This window comes from Tripterygium wilfordii, chromosome 9 (assembly GCF_013401445.1).
Source record: "Tripterygium wilfordii isolate XIE 37 chromosome 9, ASM1340144v1, whole genome shotgun sequence".
Lineage (NCBI taxonomy): Eukaryota > Viridiplantae > Streptophyta > Magnoliopsida > Celastrales > Celastraceae > Tripterygium > Tripterygium wilfordii.
In genome coordinates, this window is record NC_052240.1 from 14,679,970 (window position 1) to 14,704,432 (window position 24,463).

General features: G+C 37.6%; 2 protein-coding genes and 1 pseudogene across 4 annotated transcripts; 1 reads left to right on the forward strand and 2 right to left on the reverse strand.

Moving 5' to 3' along the window:
- The first annotated feature begins 663 nt into the window (after positions 1 to 663).
- Positions 664 to 2,219, forward strand: LOC120005720 (probable WRKY transcription factor 40). Its single transcript, XM_038855512.1, has 4 exons — positions 664 to 822; positions 999 to 1,202; positions 1,295 to 1,411; positions 1,684 to 2,219. The coding sequence occupies exons 1-4, from the start codon at positions 793 to 795 to the stop codon at positions 2,047 to 2,049; spliced, it is 717 nt and encodes a 238-aa protein (XP_038711440.1). The 5' UTR covers positions 664 to 792; the 3' UTR covers positions 2,050 to 2,219.
- On the reverse strand, positions 1,266 to 12,614 carry LOC120006078 (annotated as a pseudogene).
- Positions 12,615 to 12,940: 326 nt separating this feature from the next.
- Positions 12,941 to 19,319, reverse strand: LOC120005719 (BTB/POZ domain-containing protein NPY1). Of its 3 annotated transcripts, none has more exons than XM_038855510.1 (5): positions 19,051 to 19,319; positions 18,367 to 18,584; positions 16,229 to 16,298; positions 14,308 to 15,483; positions 12,941 to 13,778 (listed from the first exon to the last, which is right to left on the reverse strand). In XM_038855510.1, the coding sequence occupies exons 2-5, from the start codon at positions 18,426 to 18,428 to the stop codon at positions 13,236 to 13,238; spliced, it is 1,851 nt and encodes a 616-aa protein (XP_038711438.1). In that variant the 5' UTR covers positions 18,429 to 18,584; positions 19,051 to 19,319; the 3' UTR covers positions 12,941 to 13,235. The 3 variants fall into 3 exon arrangements, with proteins under 3 accessions (XP_038711438.1, XP_038711436.1, XP_038711437.1); XM_038855508.1 differs by having other exon boundaries at positions 18,367 to 18,825; XM_038855509.1 differs by having other exon boundaries at positions 18,367 to 18,845.
- Positions 19,320 to 24,463: the final 5,144 nt, after the last annotated feature.

Here is a 24,463-nt window from a genome sequence, read left to right on the forward strand (position 1 = left end):
ATGATTGTGTTGTCATGATATGATTAGACCACTAGTTGACGAACTCGGAACTCACAAATGATAGTTGTTAGGCCTAATGATGTACAGATTAGGTTAAGGACAACCACTTGAAAGTTAGAAACACAAAGACTTGATACTACAGTGTTCCTACTTTTTCTGTAACTTTACATTACATGTGCTGTCACTGTGCTTGCGTCCCTTTTTAGCATTTTTTTTTCCAATCAAGAACAACATCATAAGAAATTTACAAACTGATCTTTGCATTAAAGTCTAAACTCGGGTCATCAATTCTATGCACATAGACATTTTTTATTCTATGACAATATAAGTTTGACCAAAATCCAACGCATAGACACGTTGTGTGCCAGTGTTATGTTCTAGTAAAGAAAATGAGACAATCATTTTCTTTTGTATAAAAGAGTTTAACCTTGGACTCATCATTTAATGTTCAAAAAAGAAAAAGAAAAGGAAAAGGAAAAGCGACTTATATAGTCTTATAACTACCAACCACTGAACCATACATACATAGACAAATCAACAAAATAATAAAAAAAGAAAAGAAAAGAGAGAAGATTTGAGTCTATATAATTTGTCTGTACCTTCCCACATGTAGGACATACGTAATTCAACTTTCAACCCTTTTATTCATTTCAACTTATCTGGCAAGTAAATCAAGTCCAAGTTCAATTCCTCTTTTACGATTCCACCTACTTTATGTCTGCAGACCCAGAAATTCTTCACATATAAATAAGTGTTTCTGGTTATCAACTTATCCACATTCAAGCTACTTCAATGGATGCTTCAACCTCTCACAAACGGAAGGTAATAGACGGGTCTTCCTTCTAACTTCTAACTTTATAAAACACACACACAAATATCTCTCCCCCCCCCCTCCCCCTCCACTTCTCTCTCTCTCTCTCTCTCTATATATATATATATATATATACACACACACACACACACATCTTCTCTGTATAAAATATTCAACATGGTATCAGAAAAAGGAGGTGGAAGAACTCAAAGAAGAGTTGGAGCGTTGTCGGAAAGAGAACGAAGCTCTTCAATTCATGGTTGAAGTTATGAGCAGTAGATACAACAATCTTCAAGCCTATATTCAAGAAAGAGAGCAAAGGACAGAAGTTCCGGGAGCCAATAAGGCATCACAAATATTTGTCAAAGCTGATGCTAAGGACAAGAGCCTCGTAAGTTTCCGACAATATGTTAAAACTTAAAACAGCTACAAAAGTACTATAGGTTCCCAGATATGTTAAAAACTCTTTTGTTGTGATTTCAGGTTGTGAAAGATGGATATCAATGGAGAAAATATGGACAGAAGGTTACCAAAGATAATCCATCTCCTCGAGCCTATTACAGATGTTCCATGGCCCCTGAGTGCCCTGTCAAAAAGAAAGTACGTATGCTTCAAAGCATTATCTTAACTTAAACTAACGTAACGAAAGCATATACAAGGACTTACTTAGTTACATGAGAATGATTCTATCAAAGAACATATATGCGAATAAGATTAAGGAGGAAATATAACAGTCATTCTTTACTGGCAAGTCGCAGCCAACATTACCGTAACGTCCCTTTGTTGCACAGTCCGGTAAACCCAAATTTTCGGTGTCATTTTTTCTTGGTTTATCAGCAAGATTTGTTCTAATGATTTTTAGGTTTCTTTAGGTTCAAAGATGCATGAAAGACAAGTCTTTTGTTATTGCAACTTATGAAGGAGTACACAACCATCCCCCCAATGGTTCACCAAGACAAGCTTCACCCTCACCAAATAGATTGGCCTCGGTTTTCAAGCCTAACATCCTCAGTGAAGACGAGGATAAAACACCCTTCAGCCTAGACCTTAATCTTTCCAGTTCCAATCAAGAGACCAGAAGACCACCTCAGCATGTCCTACAAAACTACAACGGCATAGAGCATAAAAATATTGAAGAATATGCAGCATCATTAGCCAAAGATCCTAACTTTACGGTAGCACTGGCTGCAGTAATAGCAGGCTCCATCACTGACCTCGCAAAGCCAACAAGGCAGTGAGTCGGACTATTATTTTCTGAAACTAGGTATAAGTGTAAAGAGAAAGAAAGGGACCCCCTAGAATCTACTCTTTTTTTTTTCCCCCTCCTGTAAGGAATTGCATGGAAAATAATGGATGTTTGAATGGTTTTAGATTTATCCCAATTCATGGAAGAATGTTTTTTGGATAATTGTCTACAGAAGCAAGTCCAGCAGATTAAGGTAAAACTAACTTAACATAAAATGTAGAATATAGCTGGTAAAAAATCACTGCCTAAGTTTCTATGATTCTGTAAAGGAAATATTATATGGACTAACGAAAGCATCAGGATAAATCAGAAGCAGTTTGAAACTTAAGTAGGCATCAAACCCCTGATGGCAAATTAGTTACTTCTTATTCAAAGTAATGAAAACCATTTTACATCCCTAGTAACTGAAAAAATGTACAGAACAAATCTATCTACACGAAAAATGAACCTAATATTTAGCAAAAGGAGAACAAAAAAAGTCCAAAAATTATGCAACAAAATTCAAGAGATACCTCGTGTGCAGCTAATTGGGTATGGCTTTTAATGCCACAATTTCTGATCCAGAGGCAACCAATTAGATTGAACAATACCACAATCAACATCTGAAATGAATATTTATCGCAGATAAACCACCTATATTTCCTTAACCGCTTGCTTTTTCCTGTCAGAATGCTCTTTCAAATCTGTAGATCTTGTCTTGTTACTTCGCCCTCAGTCCTCTGAAAAAAGCTTTCATCCATGGTGTAAGATGGAATTTTATCCAAATGAAAACAGCTGGTACCAAACAAAAGGGTCAGAAACACTCGATTATTTGATGGGAGTCTGCACCAAGCGCTCGGATTCCTTTCTGGGCGCACTCATCTTCAACTTTTCATTTTGTGCCTCCTTCTGTGCCGCCTTCTTTTCAAGCTCGAACTGCTTAAGGTTTTCATCACGCGCTTTAATAAACATCCGCGCAAAATTCAGCAAAGTAGACACAACTGCAAGAAGAATTCGACAAAGAAGACAGGAATACACTTAGAAGAAACAAGCACATTATTGCAGAATATATAAAAGTGATTTTCAAGCTTGGAAATCAGTTTCTGAGATGAAGAATCTACAAGTCCAACTATCATTGACAATGAAAGTGAGAAATCAAAATTGTTAGTAGTGAAGGTTACCTTGCTCAAAAGGACAGCGTGCTGGATCTTCCCCAAAATAAAGAGCCAATGCATCTGCATTTCTACCCTAAAATGCACAAAATTCATAATTGTCGATTAAAGCACGCATTTCTTGGGGCTCACACATAATGATACTTAGAAGCAGCTCTGTAAGATATTGCACACTTACAACAGTGGAGTAAAGTGAAGCCAAAGACCGTACTTCACTTTCAGCAAAACTCAGGAAATTCTTCAAAGACTGAACACCTCCACGGAGAACAAATTTGGCATCAGTGATATCAAAATATAAAATCAGAGGTTACAAATCCAAGTAGTTAAAAGTTTACATTAAGTAACAAGGACTCTGGACATCTTTTAGCTTAGCAGTCGATGAACAAAGTGTTTTCAGTGAATATAGGCTGTGAACACCCAATCTGGTAGTGAGAGTAAGTGTTAAGAAAAAGTAGTGAGACTTGGATCTCAGGTAATTGAACTACAAGAAGACTCTTCGTAGAAAAAAGATTAGCAACTTGTTAGCAGTATATGAAGAAGAATACTACCATAATCTGTGCACGTTTGATGATCTTCTTAGCTATGTTATACTATTAGAACAGCAGAAATGATTATCAATGCACCATGCATAGATTTACATCTTCGAATCCACGAGGTGGTTGTTACTTGTTACTAAAGATTATGGGCTCCAAAATGTATCACTATTCAGGGACATTTTGAAGAGAAAAAAGGTCTCAGTACAAGTGAAGAAATGCCAGGCTGTGCCATGTCGTTGTAGATATGGGAGCCATAGATAAAAGAAAATGCTCTGAATTTGGGGTTCAAAATACTTCTAATACAGCATGTCAAATGAACCTAGCTTTGTCAAACTTTACATGTTTCCTTATGATCCCAGTGCTATTTTTGTTTGGGCTTCAACTTAAAATTAAATGTAATTTCCCTCAAGTAAAGGAGTCTAATCCCACAGGATGGTATTGTAAATTTACCAATCAACTTGGCATCAGCAGCCACCAAGTTGGGCGCTAGTTGAATTCTTTTATCACTGATCCAACTACCATTATAGAAGCTCAAGAGGCTAAAGTTTTGAACACCAACTAAGACCAGCCAACATGAAATTGTGTAAAGGTCAATTTATTCCCACTTGACCATAAGACCATTTAATGGCACAAGCGATACAAGAAAAATCATCTTTCCTACTGGAGTATGGACCTTGGTGTTTACATTGAAAGGCTGTTTAGCGATCCAGCAGAAATACTTGGCATTTTAAAAGAAATAAAATAAAATAGAAATCAAAGCTTATTGCATGCCTCGAAAATTTAAATTAATGCATCAAAATCAGATGGAATTTCATGCAGTATCATATGAAAAAGCCTCATCCATGAACATGAATTGATTCAGAGGAATTACCTGGCGAAAATTTCCTGAAACCGGACCATCATTTTCTGAGGCAGTTAATTCCCACACAACTTTTTCCAGCCCTTTACTAATGGCTTGCATTTCCTCTGCCAAATATTTCAATTGTATCTGCATGGAAATTAATTATATGCTAAGCATCTGTCAAGTGTAATGGAATTGAAATATTGCAAAAAAATGAAGCAGAAAAAAAAGAGGAGAGAGAGAGTACTTTAGTTGAAGCATCCAAACTCACGAGGTCTCTTGGGAAATCCAAAAGTTCAGGCAGTTTTTCAGCAAGTACCTACAGCGTGGGCCGTGGAAAGTAAAATGCATCACCAAAGAGGACATAGATTGTTCTAAGGAGAAAGTCTGAAAAGCTCATATTTCAACAATTCAAAGGAACAGAGAGTAGCTAGCAACTTGATGCAAAGATACTTTCATCCTAAGTTTACAAGGAAAAACAACTTGGCAGGAAGGCATTAGCTGAGGTAAAAAGAAAAGATTTATTACCTTACAAAGATAATGCATGAGTGTTGTTTTGTTGTCCAGAGCTCGTGTATCAGTGAGTTTGAGGAGACTATCCAATCGAAATCCAATTGCAGAACCTAGAGCAACAAAATAGAAAGGCTACTGATATATAAATCAAGAATATAAGATATGGGCACTCAAAAAGAGATTTAAAAAAGATAAGATATTTATCAATTTAAGTATCAGAAGGTTCATTCTCAATTAAATATATGGTTCCTGATTTCAATTACTGGGTCGAGGGAGTTTTCTAGTGATAGATGCATGCTATAAGCATGGTTTAAAAGACTCGTGCCCATGTGCATCTCTACATGAAATATGGAAAATCCAAGATTTGCTAAGCTTTTTATTTCTTCTTCATCAGAAGTTATTCAGTAACATCATTGGAAGGGGAAACAGTGCATGCTGATTCCATTCAGCTTCATATTTGTATATGAGAGTTCACATGGATGTAGCTTTTTTTTATTCAGTTGCAATGCGCACATATTCCCTTTATTTCATTCACTAAAAGGTAAAAAGGAAAACAACTCACATCCACAAGGCTCCCGTAGTGGACGGGGTTAGGGACATATGTGATATGTGCAATCCTTACCCCCACATAATTTGTGGAGAGATTGTTTCCAAGAACTGAACCTGTGACCTCTAGGTTGCACTCCCGTAACTCTACCATTTACTATAGCATTTTTTTCACTAGTGACCACTGACCACTAATACACCATACGAATAATCCATGTCCAACTTGAATACACGCTCTCTTAGTTCATTAAATAGCATATGCTGTCTACACCACACGAATCCAATTTCATATGTTTCTATGGTTCGCAAGAAAGCAAAACTGATTTCGACAAAATTTCCAATGCACCTCTTGCGGTTCCATGGTTCAAAGCATTGCCCAGGGAAAGAATATATTGCATGATCCTTTTCAATTTCATGGAATTCCTGATCTAATGATGGCAACACAAGAAAAGTGGCGTCAGAATTTAATATGACAAAGAAAGACTCTTATCATTGATAAACAGAAAGAATAAATAAAAAAAAGGCACTCACCTCTTCAGACGCAGAATTTATGATATTCAAATGGCTTCTAAGGTCAGAAACCTGAAGGAAGTGAGAGCCAATGTTCAACTTGGCAACAAAAACAACAGATAGCATCTGGAAAAAAAAAAAATAGAACCAGACAGCTGTCTTCTAACCTGGGAGTGAAATTGCATCTTGAATGAAAATACTCTTAGCTTTGACTCTACACGCGGAACTTTCATCAATTCTAAGAAGAACTGCGACAAAGACACACAAGCCAATCAATACTCTGTGCGTTCATAATTGTCTGAATGTTTGACCAGATGATGCAAATTATCATGGGGTACTTCCCAATCTATGCATCGCCGTTCAGCTCGTTACTGGACTGGAATAAGGCTACAATTCCAATAATTGGCCAAAGAATCGCAATCAACCTAACTAAAGGAGAAGTCAGCAATAAAGATAACTTGAATATTCATACTAGGAATCAGCAGAACCATAAATCGTGCAACTTGGGTAATAATTTAGTGCAGAAAGTTGTGGATGATTATTAGTATCCAAGGTATACTCTAAGAGGGTAGGGTATAATATGGCCTAGCCCGGGCCTCGGTGAGGTTACACATCATCCAAAAGAAATGGTATATAAAAAGAGGGTTTCTATGAAAAAGATCTATTATCGTCTTACCTGTTCACATTTTCCCAAATTTTCTTTATCTCCACTATAACCCTGAAATTGAAAATGCTAATACTAATCAAAAGAGATGGAAGATCATATGTAAAGATATTGAAGTGGAGGACATGACACATGATGAAAGTTCAGAGTATACAACTATACATCTTCCATACCTTAAGCTAATCCATCTCTTCTTTCATTGGACAAAACTTAATCAGGTTATCAACCTGATCAACATCTAGTGCTGAATCGTCCAAGGCAAGAACCAAACTCTGTAAGGCATTGGCAAGGTTATAATGGTCACCATGAAACCACATGCAAAGCAAGATTGTAGAATTTATTGTATTCATATTCATGCAGAGAAACATAGACAAAAATGCATTTGCAAACAACTTCTACTAATAGTGAAATGACAGTGATTAAACAGGTTGTAGGAGGTGGCAGCAAAGAAGAGGAGCAATGATAGTGGCCACAATAGTGAAGTGTTAAAGTGAAGGCGTGACAGGTGTGGTATCATGATGATGACCCTAGTAGGTTGGTATTGACAACAGAAGCTGTAGCAATGCAGAGGTTTAGTGAATCTTTTTGTTTTCCCTTCCGCGTCTTCTCTTGTATTCTTTCATTGCAAATGGAACCTCTCCCCTTTAATTCATGAACTTTGTCTACATCCACATTTTAAAGATTCCAATCCTAATGAAAATGGATATTTATGTGGAGGGTGGGGTCGAAGATATTGATGTACAACATGCCAGTTTTATGATATGGATTACTATCATTTTACGACAAAAAGACAAATACCAAAAATAAAATAAATGGTTTACAGATCAAAACGTGAGTAAAACATCTATCAAATTAAAATACAACATGGGAGTTACAGTTTGGAATTTGTGATGGGACTCGAGATGCTTGTTCAATGTTCATTCATGTAGCCAACCCCAAAAATGTTGTCGGATGAAGGCTTTGATGGTCATGATAATGATGATGATTTTGTGACAGGGCTACCTCAGGCAATCTCCAACAATTAAAAGGAATTAACTGACAAACAAGTAACCGTAAGGTTTAGCTTACCGTCAAACAAGATAAAGGAACTTTGACTTTTGAAAGCATGATTTCACAGTTATAAGCTCGCCTTAGCTCAATCTACAACAACAGAAACTACATCATGAGATAGCAATTAGAGACAAGACGTTCTACTGACTGCTACATATTTGTCAAGCAGAGGACAACAATGAAGAGACATGTTGCAAATAGATCACACAATCACGTTGATGTGCATGCGGACGCACAATAAATCAGTGGATTCAAGGAAAAATTAAAGTGGAAGTTTCTTGGAAAAACAAGTACTATCTAAAAGGTTGACAGATTCAGAAAAATCTTGCCAGCTCTAACAAAGTCTTGTCCCTAGATTGACAACACAAGCCCATAAAATATACATTAATCATAACAGGCTAAATCATGTCAAAAATTACACTTTACCAGCTGGACTTTGTCAGATTTAGGCCCCGAGGAATGACGATTTGATTTTCTTCCTTTGCCTCCATTATCTGAATTTGGAGCAGCTGCTGAGAAGAGATGCTCAAGTTCTGAGATGTCAAAATCTGGAACCCTAGTACAGGAAAATACAAAGCATAACTTTTAGCACCTTACATTATCATCTGAACTAAAATTGGCAATAAAGGACAAATGCAGTCAATGATACCTACTTGGAAGCTTCATCAGACTTTTGTGTCTAGGCCCATAAGCTTCCTTGCATGGCCCTTGTTAACTTTAGCCAATGATAGGGCTTCAGGTTTGCCTTTCTAGGTTGAACCTGATTTCTGGGATTTGTGCGTGACATGTTCTGTCCCTTTGCACCAAAAGAGCCCATAGAAGGTGGTCCAGGAACTGGAGGCACATTTCCATTACAAATTCCTGAGTGAAATAGTGAAGATGCACCATCTGTTTTTGATAATCCTTTGGCAAAAGGAGCAGGAGGGGATGGCAGTGGAGGAACATGTGCAGAATTATTGGATGACAAATCCTTTTGAGCAGAAATAGGGGGAGGGGGTGGTGAAGGTATAGAAGTTAAACTATTGGAACCTAAAATAGGACCAGAACAAAGGGGAGGGGGAGGAGGGGGAGGAGGGGCAGGAGGTCCAGGCATTACAGCAGAGCTCTTCAATGATACTGAAGCAGATGTGGAGCAGGCAATCGAGGAAGCAACTGCAGGGGGTGGTGGAGGAGCAGGGGGAGTCAAAATTGACCTCCTAACGGCGGAAGGTGGATATGGGCCTGGAAAAGAAGGAGGTAAAGGTGGGGGAGGAGTTGAGAATGAGTTCTTGACTAAATATGGGTGGGATGCCCCTGAAAAAGGTGGGGGCGGAGGAGTTGAATATGGGCTCTTGATGGCTGGAGAAGGAAATGAACCAGAGCGACATGGAAATGCAGGTGGGGAAGGGCACGCCATTGACAACTGATGTCCAGTCAGAGATGCAGTTTCAGGATGCTGTACTGATACAGAATTTTTCGCATTTGAAGTTGTTTTGAGAGGGGGAAGGGGAGGTGGAGGGACAGGAGGAAGAGTTATAGAAGTTTTTCCAATGCTTGTAGTAGCAACAATAGAAGATTGCAAAACAGGAAGAGATGGTGGCTCCGGAGAGGACACATGACTGATCTGCACAGGTTTATGTATACTTGCAGCAGAAGGAAATGAACTAACCGAAGTTAGAGATGATGTCACAGGACGCATTTGTTCTTTACTGGATGTTGCATGATCATGCAAGAGAGCTGTAATACCAAGGACTGAGGGTGCACTATGATATCTTGATATATGCACAGGTAATCCTTGCAAGGAATTACTATATGAAACTGGAGAGGACACTGAAGTATGAGTTGCTTGCTGGGATCTGATTTTAGATTGAGCTGGTCGCTGGAGAGCAATCTGCAATTCTTGGGGTTCAACCTCCTTCTGTATTGAATTTGCATCAGAAGATGACTTAGAAGAGGGTATAAACTGTCTCTCCTGGGCCATGCTTATCAAAAGTTCGTTGTTCTCTGATGCTTTTAATTCGCCTTTCTCCTCTATACCCGGAAAATCAATTGAAGCAAAAGAAGAGGAAGAATCCATCTCTGAATTAAGGATCTTTAACTAATTCACAATCTGCCTGCAACAATACATGCATACATTAATTTTTACATGACTTAGAAAACGAACATATATGTACTTTCAGGTAACCTAATGCGAAGGAAAAACAGTAATCCGCTAGCAGACATTTAACAAGCCAGTAAATCCAACTGATAGGCAACAATCAAATATGGTAAAGTAGATATATAATAGACATTTACTGAACTTTCATTTTTTTGCTGCTTTCACCTGGGGACAGAACATGTTGCTTTCAGTTCCAAAATGCACAAAGATGCCAATATTCTTTTGACCCAGTCAAATCAAGGCCTCACTGTGCAATTTCATGTTTCGCATATTTGCAACTGAAGAAGTAGAAACCAACCCTCCACACTCCTACAGCAATAATGACCCTATAATCTTACATTACTCATGATAGTTAGCCACAATCTTCGTACGTTAAAGTACGAGTAAAAAATCCATTTGTTAGATGACTAGTGTTCTATCTCAGTGACTTACAGCTAGATCTATCTATATAGAGTGCCCTGTTAAGCATAGCTCTGAACACCTGTACATATGTTTGTCTATAGAACAATGATATGGTTACCATTTCTTTGTACACTATCCACCCAGGGAAAAAGATAAGGCAAAGGCAAACCTCTTGCAAGGAAACAATGAGCATGGATGATGGAATAAGTAACCGTCTCCATAAAGGATGTATCATTTCATTTTGATAAAACCGTGAAAGGCAAGATTCAGAGAAGGAAAACAATTGCTTTGACAAAATGTTGTGAACACATGAGATTTAAGTTTCCAGAGCATGCATTAATGCATTTCCAAACAAACATCACAACCAATCAACCATGGTGTGTGAAATTTTTAATAATAAAAAAGCACGAAAAAGTTATTCCCAACCCTGCCGAAGAATTAGTGATATGTCACTGCTTCTGAGGTGACCAGTGTAAGTAAATGGAGAAAGGAAACAAAGACATATACCCATCTTTTTCAATGAAAAACAATATGAACTCACCTGCTTGAAATGTGGAACAAGTTTGCTCCTTTTTGGTGTTGAGAACAGAACTTTGGTAGTCCGATCAGCAGCCATAAATGGATCTTGTCCGTATATCCTAAAAATTGGATGGCAACCCCCCTCCCCGTCCATACTGGGAATGAATGTAAGTATAATACAGTCCAATGTAAGTGCTCTATGCAGTGGAGGCCATTCGGAGCCTACATTCCTTCTTGAGATATACTGTAGGTATCTCAGTTGAGAAGGCAATGGATTCAGGGTTGAAATCAGTTGCAATACCCCTCGAGTGGCTTGTTTGTAGATAATGTCCAAAGTTTTTTGCTCTCCCGTGAATTGCTTTCTATTTATCAAAAGCACGGCAAACATAAAGGCCAAAACTGGCCACCCACCTCGCTCGCAATACATCAAGATCAAATTTTTTTTCCCAAGTGAGAGCCAGCTTTCACTTGATCTCAAAACATGATGTATCATCTCTAATGTCAATAAGGGGCAGCCTTCATATTGAAGAGGATAATCCATTACAGTCATATCATAATCTGACAATATGCGGGCAATTTGGCTTTGGTTTTCCCCTTCAAGGAAGTTAAACACCATGAATGAAGCATCAGGGAAATGATTCCAGAGTTGACCCACAAAGCCTCCCAAATGGGCTTTACATTCATCATCTTCCAAAACATCTGTGGCAAAAGAGCAATCAAAAAGTGCAGATATACATGACGTAGTGTTATTACCATATAAATGGCACAAATTAGCAATGCCTTCTATGGTATAACAGCAAGTAAAACATGTAACAACAATTCAGAGATGTGTAAAGCTAAACATCCACTATGAGTAATAGCGCGACAAACCCCTAATGCAAAGGCCACCATGTTGCACCAGCTATTTAGCCTCTCCCGGTTTAGTACCAAAGTTTTCTACTGCCAAAGGTTTTGTGATAGCTCTTGGCATGTGCATGACTTATAAGAACATCAAAACCAGATTTTTTATAAATAAAATGAAGCATTTGCGACCCTCAAACTTCCACATATGTAAAACTGTTGAAAACTCCATTGAACCCTAAACTTGAAACCTAAAATAATCGAAATGCACAATGATTCAACCAGTCAAGAGCTTACCATAAACCCTTTCATATATCTCCAGAAGTCCATCAGGCGGTTTTCTATAGAAAAATTTCCTATAGAGCGCCATATCCTTCAATATCCGCTAAACTTACCCGCAATAGAACACCCACGAAAGGTCCAACAGTATACACATTTGCACCCAACAAACAGAAACCCGTATCAGCTCATATACATACAGATCCCACAAACATTCCCAATGATGGCACTGCAAAGAGTATAAAATGGGGAACCAGAGGAATGTATTTTACTCGGTTTTTAAGGAAACACCTCGTGGGCATTGTAATTTCCTTGACATTGACGTTTTCGAAAGAGAAGAAGAGGCTTGGCTTCCAATCAATCACAGGGACCGGAGGACGAAGAGTTAAAACTCTTCAATGATGTTAGAGGGAGATGTGGCAATGGCGGTAGTTAATCACTGTCACTGTAATCTTTGTATGACAATGTTGTGTCCCTGAAAGCATTCTTTAAGATGCTTGAGAAAATGCCGCCTTCGCTTTGCTGGACACACTCGCTCCACTCAAAGGCCTGAAAGGCTGAAACCTCTCGAGCGGAAAGCCTCGCCGCGTGTGTTGTTCGCGCCTTGCGGAGCCTTCATGTGAACATGGGCTGAGCTTCCAGGAACAGGCTTTGGGCCCATTTGAAAGAACAAGATTAGGCCAAATTGAAGCTCGTTAAAGTTAATAGATGGGCCTTCGTTAAGACAGAAAGGCCTGAGCTTGTCAAGCCTTAGAAGATGAATGTGATCATAATTCTTAAATGAGAAATGGTACATTAATTTAAGCCCATAAAGAAGCTTCGTCCGGACAGTACTGGTTCATAATTTCAGATAAATAATTTCATAATTAGAAATGATCAATTCAAGTAAGCGTGGTCAATAAATTTGCACACGTTGGCTTTCTTAAAGAGTCAGTATGCATGCTTGATTAACTATTGTTTTAAGAATCGAAAACTACTTTCAGGGGAACTAATGAACTTGATACACAGATGGAGAATCTTGCAATTCGAACTAATGGGACGTTAGAGAGAAGGCAATTGAAAATGACTAATTTTACATTTAATTGGAAGATAATGATAAAAAAAAAAGAAGCAGCAACCTAAGCAAACCCATCATCGGCAACATCAAAATCCTACCACTTTACACCACCAACCGTGGAAATCTTCTTCATTCAGGAGTTGGAATGCCTCCCATGTCTTGAAGACGAACCAGAAGACTTGGTGTCCCCAGGAGCCATAGAAGTTGGGCTCTGAGAACTTGCTGATGTTTCAGAGCTCCTGCTCTCTCCACGCCCTTTACCCACAACCCACAACTTATCAAACATTCTTCTCGACCGTGACGGCAGTAATTGGATGCCACTTTTGCTGTTCTTGCTGTTCTTTTTTGTCAACTTTCCATTTTTACCAGAATCATCATCTTTAACTTTCAATTGACTCATCTGCTTATTCAAGGATTTGCAAACATCTGCTGCTACCTTCTTGTCATATTCCTCGTCTGTGTTTGTTGAGGAATGTGAAGCATCTCCAGGGTTGCTAGTAAGGGATGGAACCCCAGCAGCTGCTCTAACTTGCTCAAAAAACAGAACTTGGACCACAACTCGGAGAGGAAGTCGCTCATTCTGTGCAGCATGCATAGATGCATCCATCGTCAATCTTTTGACATCCATCAAACTACATATCTTCTTCCTTTCAGTTTTTGTCAGGCGAGGATTCTCCTAAATACATAATAGTGCCATCAGCATAATATATAGTTTGGTTTCACTTTAGAATTAAGCAAAGAATGCCCTAATAATAGGATTACAGGCATCATGTAGAGCAAGTGTCTCAGTTTCCAGAAGTGCACCATACAAGTAAATCACAAGAGTTAAGCAGCTCACAACATTTTCAAACCCAATTAAAAATCCATGGGAACAAGGCATTGGGATGTATCCTCCTACCCAATATGATCCAATGGCATGAAATCCATAAAAGAATTAGAACTTTGCCAAAAGTAATATAAAAAAAAAAACTATGTTTAATAAGTTCCAGTGACTTGCTGCTGCTCTTCCCAAGTAAATGACATTGAGAAACACCCCTTGGGGAAATCCGATAAAATGCCATTGAGAATCATAATTCATAAGTCATGCTGAAAAAGAAAAAAAAAAAGTATGCCCAAACATGTCCTCTTGTAGCAAATATCATAAAGAATTTATCTGAAATAGTCGAGACGAAAAGTAAATTAGTGCTCAGGTAATAAAAACATACCTTCAGGTAGGTGTCGATTGCTACATAAAGCCCATCATGAGTTGGTCTTGCAGAATCGGGAATTGAATGTGACAAGTCAATGAAACTAGCAAGAGTGAGATTTGGGTCACGTGCAATTTCCGCAAGATATCCATCGATTAGTTTACCAATATTCAACAACGATCTGTGTCCCAAAACAAAACTATCAGTCTCCTCATTCTTCTCATCAACTTTAAAATCCTGACCGTGCTTCTCATGCATCACAAAACGATTCACCATGCACTGCACTAAATCAACATCATATAAAGTGGATTGGGGAGACTGAGCTGGAATTAATAAATCTTTGACAGAAGCCTCATGCAGCTTCAAACTGATCCTCTTCACCAAATCTTCTCGGGATGAATCACTTGCTCCAACCAAAATGGCAGCTTTCAACAGTTTCAGTAGAAAACTGCATGAACAACCCACTTCCCTATCTGAAGGCAGTAGACAAACAATAGTTTCTATCAAATACCTATTCCTCCAGGAATGATCATCAGATACCAAAGCATCAACAGAATCTGGCAACCATCGAACAGCATAAGTTTTTAATGCCTCCCCAATCACAGCACCGTCCATTCTTCCCTTTAATTTCACAGCAATAATGACTCGCTTGTACAGATCAATCTCCACTTCACATATGTCTTCAACCCACCAATCCTTTGGAACAGACTCAATTTTCTCTAGAAACTTCATCCCATCCTCAACTATTCTATCAGAAACTGGCAATTTACGATTATATGTATAGGACCATGTTATGTTTGCAGGGTCCACTGAGGTTTTGGAGGCAATGGAATCTATGCATCTCCCAACAATCTTTAGATCTTCAGACCATGGCAAAAGAGATCTGGTGGTCTGGAGAACAATAATGGAATCCTTCCAGCTACGAAAGATGCTGGAGTTAAGAAATACCTCAATTTTAAAAATAAGATTTCCTCGATCAACATCCTCGGTCATCTCGAGATACTCAGCAGCACAACGAGCAGCCACAACATTGTAAGCATTAAGGGTAACAGTCATTCCATAGAAGAACTTAGCACAAATTTCAAATGCTTTAGGCCCACCAGGAAAATCAGCCAAATTAATTTCATCAAGATTTTCCTCACTGGCTTTGGGCACTGATTTTTGCAGGCGTTGACTCTTGGACAACAGAGGAAACTGTAAAGACAATACGGAAAAACCAAAAATTACGAAAATAAGCAAAGTGCTACATATTTCAATACTCACTTATTAACCATAAATCTTGGAATGACACAAAACCTCTAATAGATGCATGATAAAGTAAGTATCAAAATGTTAAGAACAAAAGGGCCAAAATGTCAAAAAATCTCTTATGGATGCATCCAAATTTCTGCTTATGAACACCCAAAACTTGAATGTTCACATATTGTTTAACAATTATTCAATACTCGGCTATTAACCCTGTATCATGAAGAGACACAATAGGCCGATCTCTGGCAAGCATCACAAATTTTAACAAGAAAGACAATTTTACAAGGACATAAATGATAAACCACAAAATAGACAAACATAATAGGACACCAAGAAAGAAGATGCTCGGTATGACTGTGCTATATCGTAAGCTTACATTTTATTGACTCCACCAATATAATAGCTTATCAGTGAAATTTTTGTATCTCAATCACTGCTGTTGAAATTGTAACAAAGAAATATACTGACAACCAAAGAAGGACATGGATAGGCAGGAGGAGAGTGAGAGAAGCAGAAACAGAAGGAAGAAATGTCACATGCTAGTACAAAATACGTCATAATATTAATTTATTAAATGGCCTGCAGATATTTCCAAATTCTCCAGGCATTCATTAGACTTGGTAATAAAGATACAGCCGCAAGAGTTACCAAGCTTGACTCACTAGAGAAAAGGTATACCATGAAACTATACCTTGTGAAGGTAAAATCTTACTTCACCTACAATGATTGTGATGTCTGTTGCCAGCTCAGATGACACATACCTGCACAAAAAGATATATCAGAAGCTCTGAGATAGAACACTACTAGAACATATAAATAGAGCAGCAATAAATCTGGCACAGGGAACCAAAATAAGAGCACAATTTCAGCGCTGATAATATTTAGACACTCGAAAAGCTTAACTTTACCAAAGAAAGAAAGGAAAGACACCAAAGGAACAAGTACCTGCACATGGTAAGGAATAGGCTATATCCAATGCTTACTAACACATCTCGCTATTCACATAACCATTTATTGTACAACTGAATGAACAACTATAGAAAGGGCAATAATTCATGTCAGAAGTCAACTTAGCCCTTTATGGAAGAATATACGTCACGCCAAAATGGAAAACATGCAAAGTAATGCCACAACACTATACAGGGCCCACCAAAATAATAGGCTGAAGCAACCAAAATATGTACATGACATTTCACATTCTTTTTTAACCTTTTCTGGAATCATCAGGCCAAAACCGGCTCTACATATGTTGTTACGTTAGCCCCACCCGTGGCGAGGAAGATCCCAACAGGTGGTAGGTGGGTAGGTAGAATATATGTCATATTTCATAGATAAACTGGGAAAATTTTCAATTAAAGCCGCAAACATCTTGGCCTATCAGGGTGTTTAAAACATCCTCTGGACATTGAGTGACCTTCACAAATCTTCACATACTACAGTGATGCTGATATTCTGACAGACAACGAGACCTACCAAGGGTGACAAGGTCTAAAACTTATATCTCCAAAATCTCAAAAAAAATAAAAATAAATAAAAATGCATCTGCTTAACGCCAAAGAAAGTGAAACAATAAACTTGGCTCTGCAAATCCAGTAACTCGGCAAATTCAAGACAATGCCAAATTCCTGCTAGATATGGTTTCACTACCAAATTTCAATCACTCCAGCTGAACAAGTTCAAGATGCACCAATGAAGGCCAAATATACAAAAAGGGCTTGCCGAGACAGGTACGTAAAATCGTCATACCAGCTGCTAAATTTGCCAACCAATGAGAGACTCGATGTCCAATGGTTGACATGAAGTGAAATAGTCAAACAGAGATTTTTGGAAGCAAACATGCCAAGCTACCCTTCAGCAGGTAAGTAAAAATTTAGCCCATAATCAGAATGCTAAATGTTATACACCACCATCCAGAATGCCTACCACTGTCGCCAGGAAATAACTTGTGGCAACGGATTCAAAATTAACTTAAAAGAGATTTTCACCTAGGCATCGGAATGCTCCTGTTCAGGCTCTTATACTTGTGGCCATTTGCACACATGATGAATTTTATTCCTTTGCATTATTCAATAAGCATTTATGAGAATAACGGACAGGAATGATCACCAAAAACCACCAATCCTAATATGATATAACATTATGTTCCCCATCACAAAGACTCAAACTCTTAATTACACAAACGAAATGAGTATGGGATCACATGCATGATCAAGAAATTCTTGTGGTGGAAACAAACACATGTAACAGGTAGTTGGCTCAAATATTGTTTACAGGAACAAGTTGCCCCATATGATGATTATTGATTAAAGTACTTGCATATATGACTTTACTGCGTTTGGAGTTTGGACCACCAACTTGTTAAAAAGAAGACAGTTCATTGGCAGGACCACCCTTCAAATGTCCCCCTTCCTTTTTGTAATTCCCTTATGAGAACAACGTATCCATGCACTAAATTGAATTGTTTCCTAGTGTTTATCTTTTTTCAAAGGAACCTATCATTCTTGACCACTTCTGTGAAAATATACTTCTTTTTCAGATAAGGAAATCTTAAAGTTAAGAACAAGTTCATATATTTGATATTTCCGCCATTACTCCAGGAAATAAACCATTTGCACATGATAGAAGCAGAACGAACTATCCATAAAATAAAAAAAGGAAGCAGAATGCACACGATAGAAGCAGTGACAAAGTAAAATTTCATGAATTTGTTAAAGGAAGAAGCAGGAAAAAGAAAAGGCAGAGAGGCAGATTAACATAAAGGAATGAAAAGCAGGAACAAAATAACCAAAAAATATATGTTTGCCTGGAAATTGAATAGCTAATTCTCACCTGATTGATTTTCCATCAGATTGAAATGCATCAGGTTTGGACCCTAGCTTCATAAACTTCATTTTTAAACCCCAAATGCCCCTAACAAAACACCAAGAAACCACAAGGAAACCTTCAAAGACGCACACCGACACCGACACCAGCTCTGTTTCCGCTGCTGCGGCCCATACAATCTCTCTCCGAACTCTCCGAACTCTGATTCTCGATATTTTCCCTCACTACAAATCAGAAAAAGAGAGACCACATCAGTATTAGAAACCCAAAATACTGAACACAAATGCCTGCTTCGCAGAGAGAGCCTCTGTTTCTGAAACACGCAACCACAACCACCACCGGACCCGCAATAAACACCCGACAGGGACAAGCTCTGCACTTTGTATTACTGCTCCCGCCTCGAGTTTCCCGTTGTTCCAATCGATTTCGCGCGCCCTCTATAACAACATTGATGACGCTCACGAGCTAAGAAGAAATAAATCCCGCTGTAGTGTATTGACACACAAATTGCAGAAACTGGTAGAATAATAGTATAAATTGTATAATACAGAGAGAAGGAAGAAATAAATGGCGTCACCAGAGAAAAGGATTGAAGATTGGCGTTAGAGAAAAATCATAAAATAATAATTATCGTCTTAGCGTGGAAGCTAGAGAGATAAAGAGAGAGGCAGAAGAGGGTGAAGTGTGTACGTCTATATCATAAATTCTCGCCGTCTTTACTTTAAATCAGTCTGATCCCGCTCGAGATCTTCCTCTCTCTATCTTTCGGCGCAAATCTCAAAACAGTTCGTGATTGCTGAATGGTTAGATAGCCTTCTGCCTCTGACGAGGTGGTCGCTGGAATTTTCTTGGAAAATAGTATTCGAAAGTGAAAGAAATAGAAAATTTAGAGAGTGTCTAAAGGAAGCAGAGAGGACTGTGTTTACAGGGTGGCTCGGAGAGAGGAGAGCATTTTATGCCGTTAAAGCACGCCACCCTTTTCTTTCCAATTTTATCCCTATTGTTCCCATTTATTGCACGATTCTGCCACTTCTTTCGTTGTCCTACGTGTCTCACTGTCTTGGGATGAAAATTGTATCCTTCCCCCGCCGGTATACCCGAATCCTGCCCGGTATTTGGAGGGTATGGTACGAGTAAACCTCATGGGAGAGAGGGAGGATGAAGGTATAAAATTTGTGGGGTTAAGTATATTTTTCGGTCACGGATAGATTGATTATTTTTCGGGAATGTTCAAATGTTTCACCCTAAATATATGTCATATCTCCCCTATTTTCAATTCTAATTTATGTATTTTTTTTAATCGAGGACGATCTACACTCGAGTGGTCATTCTCGTGTGTACAGACGGTTTTTCACTTGACTATAAAATTAGTTTGACTAAAACTTAGCCACAAGGATATTTTTTTGTTCCCTGTGAAAAATCGAATTGAAGATCTTTCAAGTGATTGAGGGAGTTATATATGTCATTATAGCCTTTGCTGCATGCACTTCAACCTGATCCAGCAAATCGTAATGAATCCATTTGAATCATAACTTCTAAGAGCTACAGCTAATAACGATTATTAGTTCAACCGGGCATGAATCTCAACACTAACTATGATTCTTTTTTCTCTATCTTTCTATTAATTAGTTGTAAAAAAATGAAACTGGTTTACAATTATTTGGGTATGGACCATTAAGATCTTTTAGGTCATGAGAGGGTCGATGGTCCTAGAGATTGTAGGGACTACATGGACCCTATCAGCCTACATGGTCCTTTGATAGCGCTGGGTTAATTAATGAGTTTGGACCAACTACTACACCTTTCAGACTCTTATCCTTTACAGCTGCCTCATTGATATCTACTCATCTTCTCCTAAGGCCCGAACTAGAAAATGCCATTTAACGTTTAAATTTTAACATACAAATAAAAAAAAATATATATATATATATATATATATATATAAAGTTTGTACCCAAATGATTTGAAAGTAATAACAAATCACCAATTTCAAAAGGACCATTAAAAATTGAGTTTTCTATTGGTTTTGCTTTTGTAACTTAAAAAATGCAAAGCCTTTTGAAAAACATGATTTAATTAATGATTAAACGATTCCCATGTGTGAAGCCAAAGAGATGAAAAAAAAAAACTGAAATTGGGCCACTCCCACATTTACAAAATCATTTGTGGGCCCAAAACCAATAATGGTCAAGGTGTGGATGGGCTTTTGCTTGGCAAAAAGGCCTTTGTCGAGGACTATGTAGCCACTTTATTCCCAACATTCTTTGTGGGTCCTTTTTTTTCTCTAGAATTTTATCGTTAATTAATTCCCATTTTATTTTATTTTTTAGTTTTTGAGTGACAACTTTTATATTCTCTCCAGGTTTTATGCTCAAGATGACTTGTACCGGATACTTAATCCCCTGACTAACATTTGCTCCCCAATAATTCTCACTCTCAAAAGCTCACATGGGAACCAATTTTACCAATACATATATATATATATATATAGGTTTTTAATTTTGCACTAATATGTAATGTATGAGATTGACGCTCATGTTATCATACATGTGTAAAGCCCATCAATAAAACAATTGAGCATTAGGGCTTGTTTGGGAATGTTGTGAAGTGCTGTGAGGTGTGGTGTGGTGCTGTGAGTTATAAAACTGTGGTGCTGTGAGATGAGTTGAAACGCAAAAAGCTGTTTAGCGCATAACTTTTAAAAATGTGGTGTGGTGCGGTGCGGTGCTGTGAGGTGCATTTGACGTATCAAAATTACACTTATATTAGATGACTAATAATATTAATATAAAATCACTCAAGGTTTACCTTGTACATTAATCTAAAATACAATAATTGACATAATTTGATTACGTATAACAAGTCAACATATATTGTAAGTGTTTGGGAGTGTGGTGAGATGTGGTGAGGTGCTGTAAGATAAAAAACTGTGGTGTTGTGAGATGAGTTAGAACGCAAAAGCTGTTTGACGTGTCACAAAAAACTGTTATGCTATAAGGTGTGTTGCAATACACTGCCAAACTCATACTTAGAGTTGATCCTACCACAGTGTCTATTAAGACTCCAAATTGGACGTAACTCTCTCGCACAGAAAAGCAAAGCCAATAGAGAGAAACAAATTTGGCTGGTCTTACTCTTAACCCACTTTTGGATTGCCTGTTTGATTCCAACTAGCTAGAAAGAATATTGTCATTCTAGGACAAGACAGATTTGGGGATGTCTTTTTCCCATTTTCGTGCATTTGTCTTTGTTTGGAATGTCGGAATGTGGATTTTCTTTGTCTTTATCCTAAACTTCGATTGAATAGGAATATTTGGTGCCCCCTCTAGCCTTTAGACACCATCCGAACATGTAAAAGTTTGGAGTTGCAGAGTTTTATCAATACGTCAAATTTGAGCCCCAAAATTAATAATGTTAAATAGCACACAAAAACTTGTGTTATTGATTATTTATTATAAATTCATGTATAATCTCATCATATATATTTAATTAGTACATTGATCAGAGTCATGTATCATAAATGTTAATGTAGAATCAAAGTTGATATATCGCATTAATAAAAAATAAATATACAACATACATTCACCTTAGACGAATATAAACAATTTTGTATGCATTTATGATTATTTGACGTATCGAGTCACTCAAGTAACTAACTATACAAAGAGATATTGATCCATATCTCCACTCAAGCAATTTGATGATTTAGTCCAAGTTGATTGTTTATCTATTGATAATGTTTTGTTTGATAGTTGTTTTGGCACAAGCGATAGATGTGACGTACCACGTTACGATACATTGAATCATAATTTCGTCATCTATGTTGTATATGTGTTTGATTTAACATGATTTACAACTATCATGAAAACTCAAAACGACTCTTACAGATCATCAAATGTTATAGATATAAATATATATATATATATATATATATATGAAGATAATAACATTGAATATAAGATTAAGGTGAAAAAGAGTATGGATTTCTCCAAATTTAATGGTGAGAGTTGAACTATATTTTTTCAACATACATGTTTCTACATATATTTCTCATATCAATTACATGTTCGGCGAAGCGCAATATGCAAACGTTAAAAACTCAAGTCATTGAAGTAATTCATCATTTTATTGCATGATGAATTATGGAATAAAAAAAATAAAAATTGGAGTCTTTACGTTTTTTTTTAAGGGAATACAAAACAAAAGTCCATAAAAAGAGAGGCATGTAAGGTGAAAATTTGAAAAATTTCGATAATTACAAAATGAACATTCTCAGTCTAACTGCCGCCATTAAAAAAATTCTCCAATCGCTCTACGCTCCCCCAAGGCCAAAACCCTACCGCGCTTTTCAACCAAAAATAAAATTCGACGAATACATTTTGTTCATCCGTCTTGAATTAGGGTTTGACATTGAACCATGACGTAGAACGAGTTGAAGCCCAACTGCCCGAGTTTTTGTCTCTCTCGGACCCAGAAGTACTCCCAGACCTCTCTAACGGGCTCAGTATATTCTCTTGCTTGCCAAGGCCACCACCGCACTCTTCACTTGTATATTATTCCCTCTTTTCTTTCTTGTTTTCCGTCCTTAAATTTTAACCAGACTGGGTGAAAAATTAGCAATACACTTGGTTTTAGCCCGTGGTTGTCGTTTTGTTTTCATCTTGCAGTGAGATTGAGATGTAGTGGAGTTCACCCGGATGATCATCCTGTCAAAACAGAGCTTGTATGTATCTAGATTTGTTATTTTTGTTTTCTTTTAATCTTTTATTTGTCATAATTATTTTCCCCTTTGAAATTTGAATACACTTGAAATCTATGTTTGTTTAGATCAACTGGATGATGTTAATCTTATGCGGATTTCTTTAATTCTAGGTTTTGGTTTAGGGTCAGCGCATATTACTCTTATATTCCTAAATTTGATAGTATGGGATCCCTTCATGAAGAATCTGATTAGAAGGTATTGGCAAATTTAAGGATTCTTCTGGGACGTAAATACTTTGGATAGTTGAATGGCTAAAAAGGTTACATGGCAGTGGACTAGTTTGGTTTGATAGTTCACGTCCATCATTTGGTTTTTATACCTAAATACTTTGGACAGTTAAGTGTCAAAAGGTTACAGAGCATTGGACTAGTTTGGTTTGATGTTCAGGTCAATCATTACTCATGTATTTCTGCAACTTATGCTTGTAGGAAAGGTTAAGCTTGTACCAAGACAAGCTAGAGCAGTTCATAGATTTGAGTAAAGTTATATTTTCTCATTTTGAGAGATGTGATCCATACGAAGTCCATTTAATTGTCAGTTTGTCACATGTAATGACTTGATGAAGGTTGTCAAACTGTATTTCCATAAATAAAGGTTGTTTTACTATAATACAAAAGAATGATAGTTTGCATCGATTTTTATACATTTTCAAAATTTTGTATTATTTCAACTTATGGTTAGCATGCTTTTTGACAATGCATTTGATTGGTGTACTTTGTACCCCATTATGGATGGCATGAGTTTGAATTTGTTCTTGAAGCTCCGTTGCGGCCTTCCATTACCTTAAATTATCAGGCAGCAACCCGTTTTATTGAGCATTCTTTGGCACATCTAACCCCTGGTTTGTAGTCAATTAATTTCTCATTACCAGCACAACTATCCATATCTCATTATGATCAGTTTTTCATTAACTTGCTATTCATATTCTGCAGGGCAGAGGCAAAGCATGAAGGATATCAGTAAGAGAGCGGGGACAAGGATCAAGTATTTAGAGAAGACTGTCCAAAAGAAGAGAAAACATGGAAACAATATGTTCAAAGTGTTGCAAAGGAATTCCTTGAAAAAGCTTCCTGCAAACTTTTGGGTGATAGTCAGGGTAGTTTAGGGACCCCTAACCCTAACAGGTTGATGCTTCATATAAAGATTGAGCAGCCTGCTGGCTAATACCATGGTTTGTCCAGGTAGCTGCAAATTCTTCCTCACATATGTTATAAGGTGACCTTGCTTTTATTTTCTCAATTTATTACTGTACATGACCTGGGCTCGTGAACTCTTTGAATATTGATCCTTTGCTTATCATATGTCTCATGAGGATTGCAATATGATTCACTTGCTTTCTTG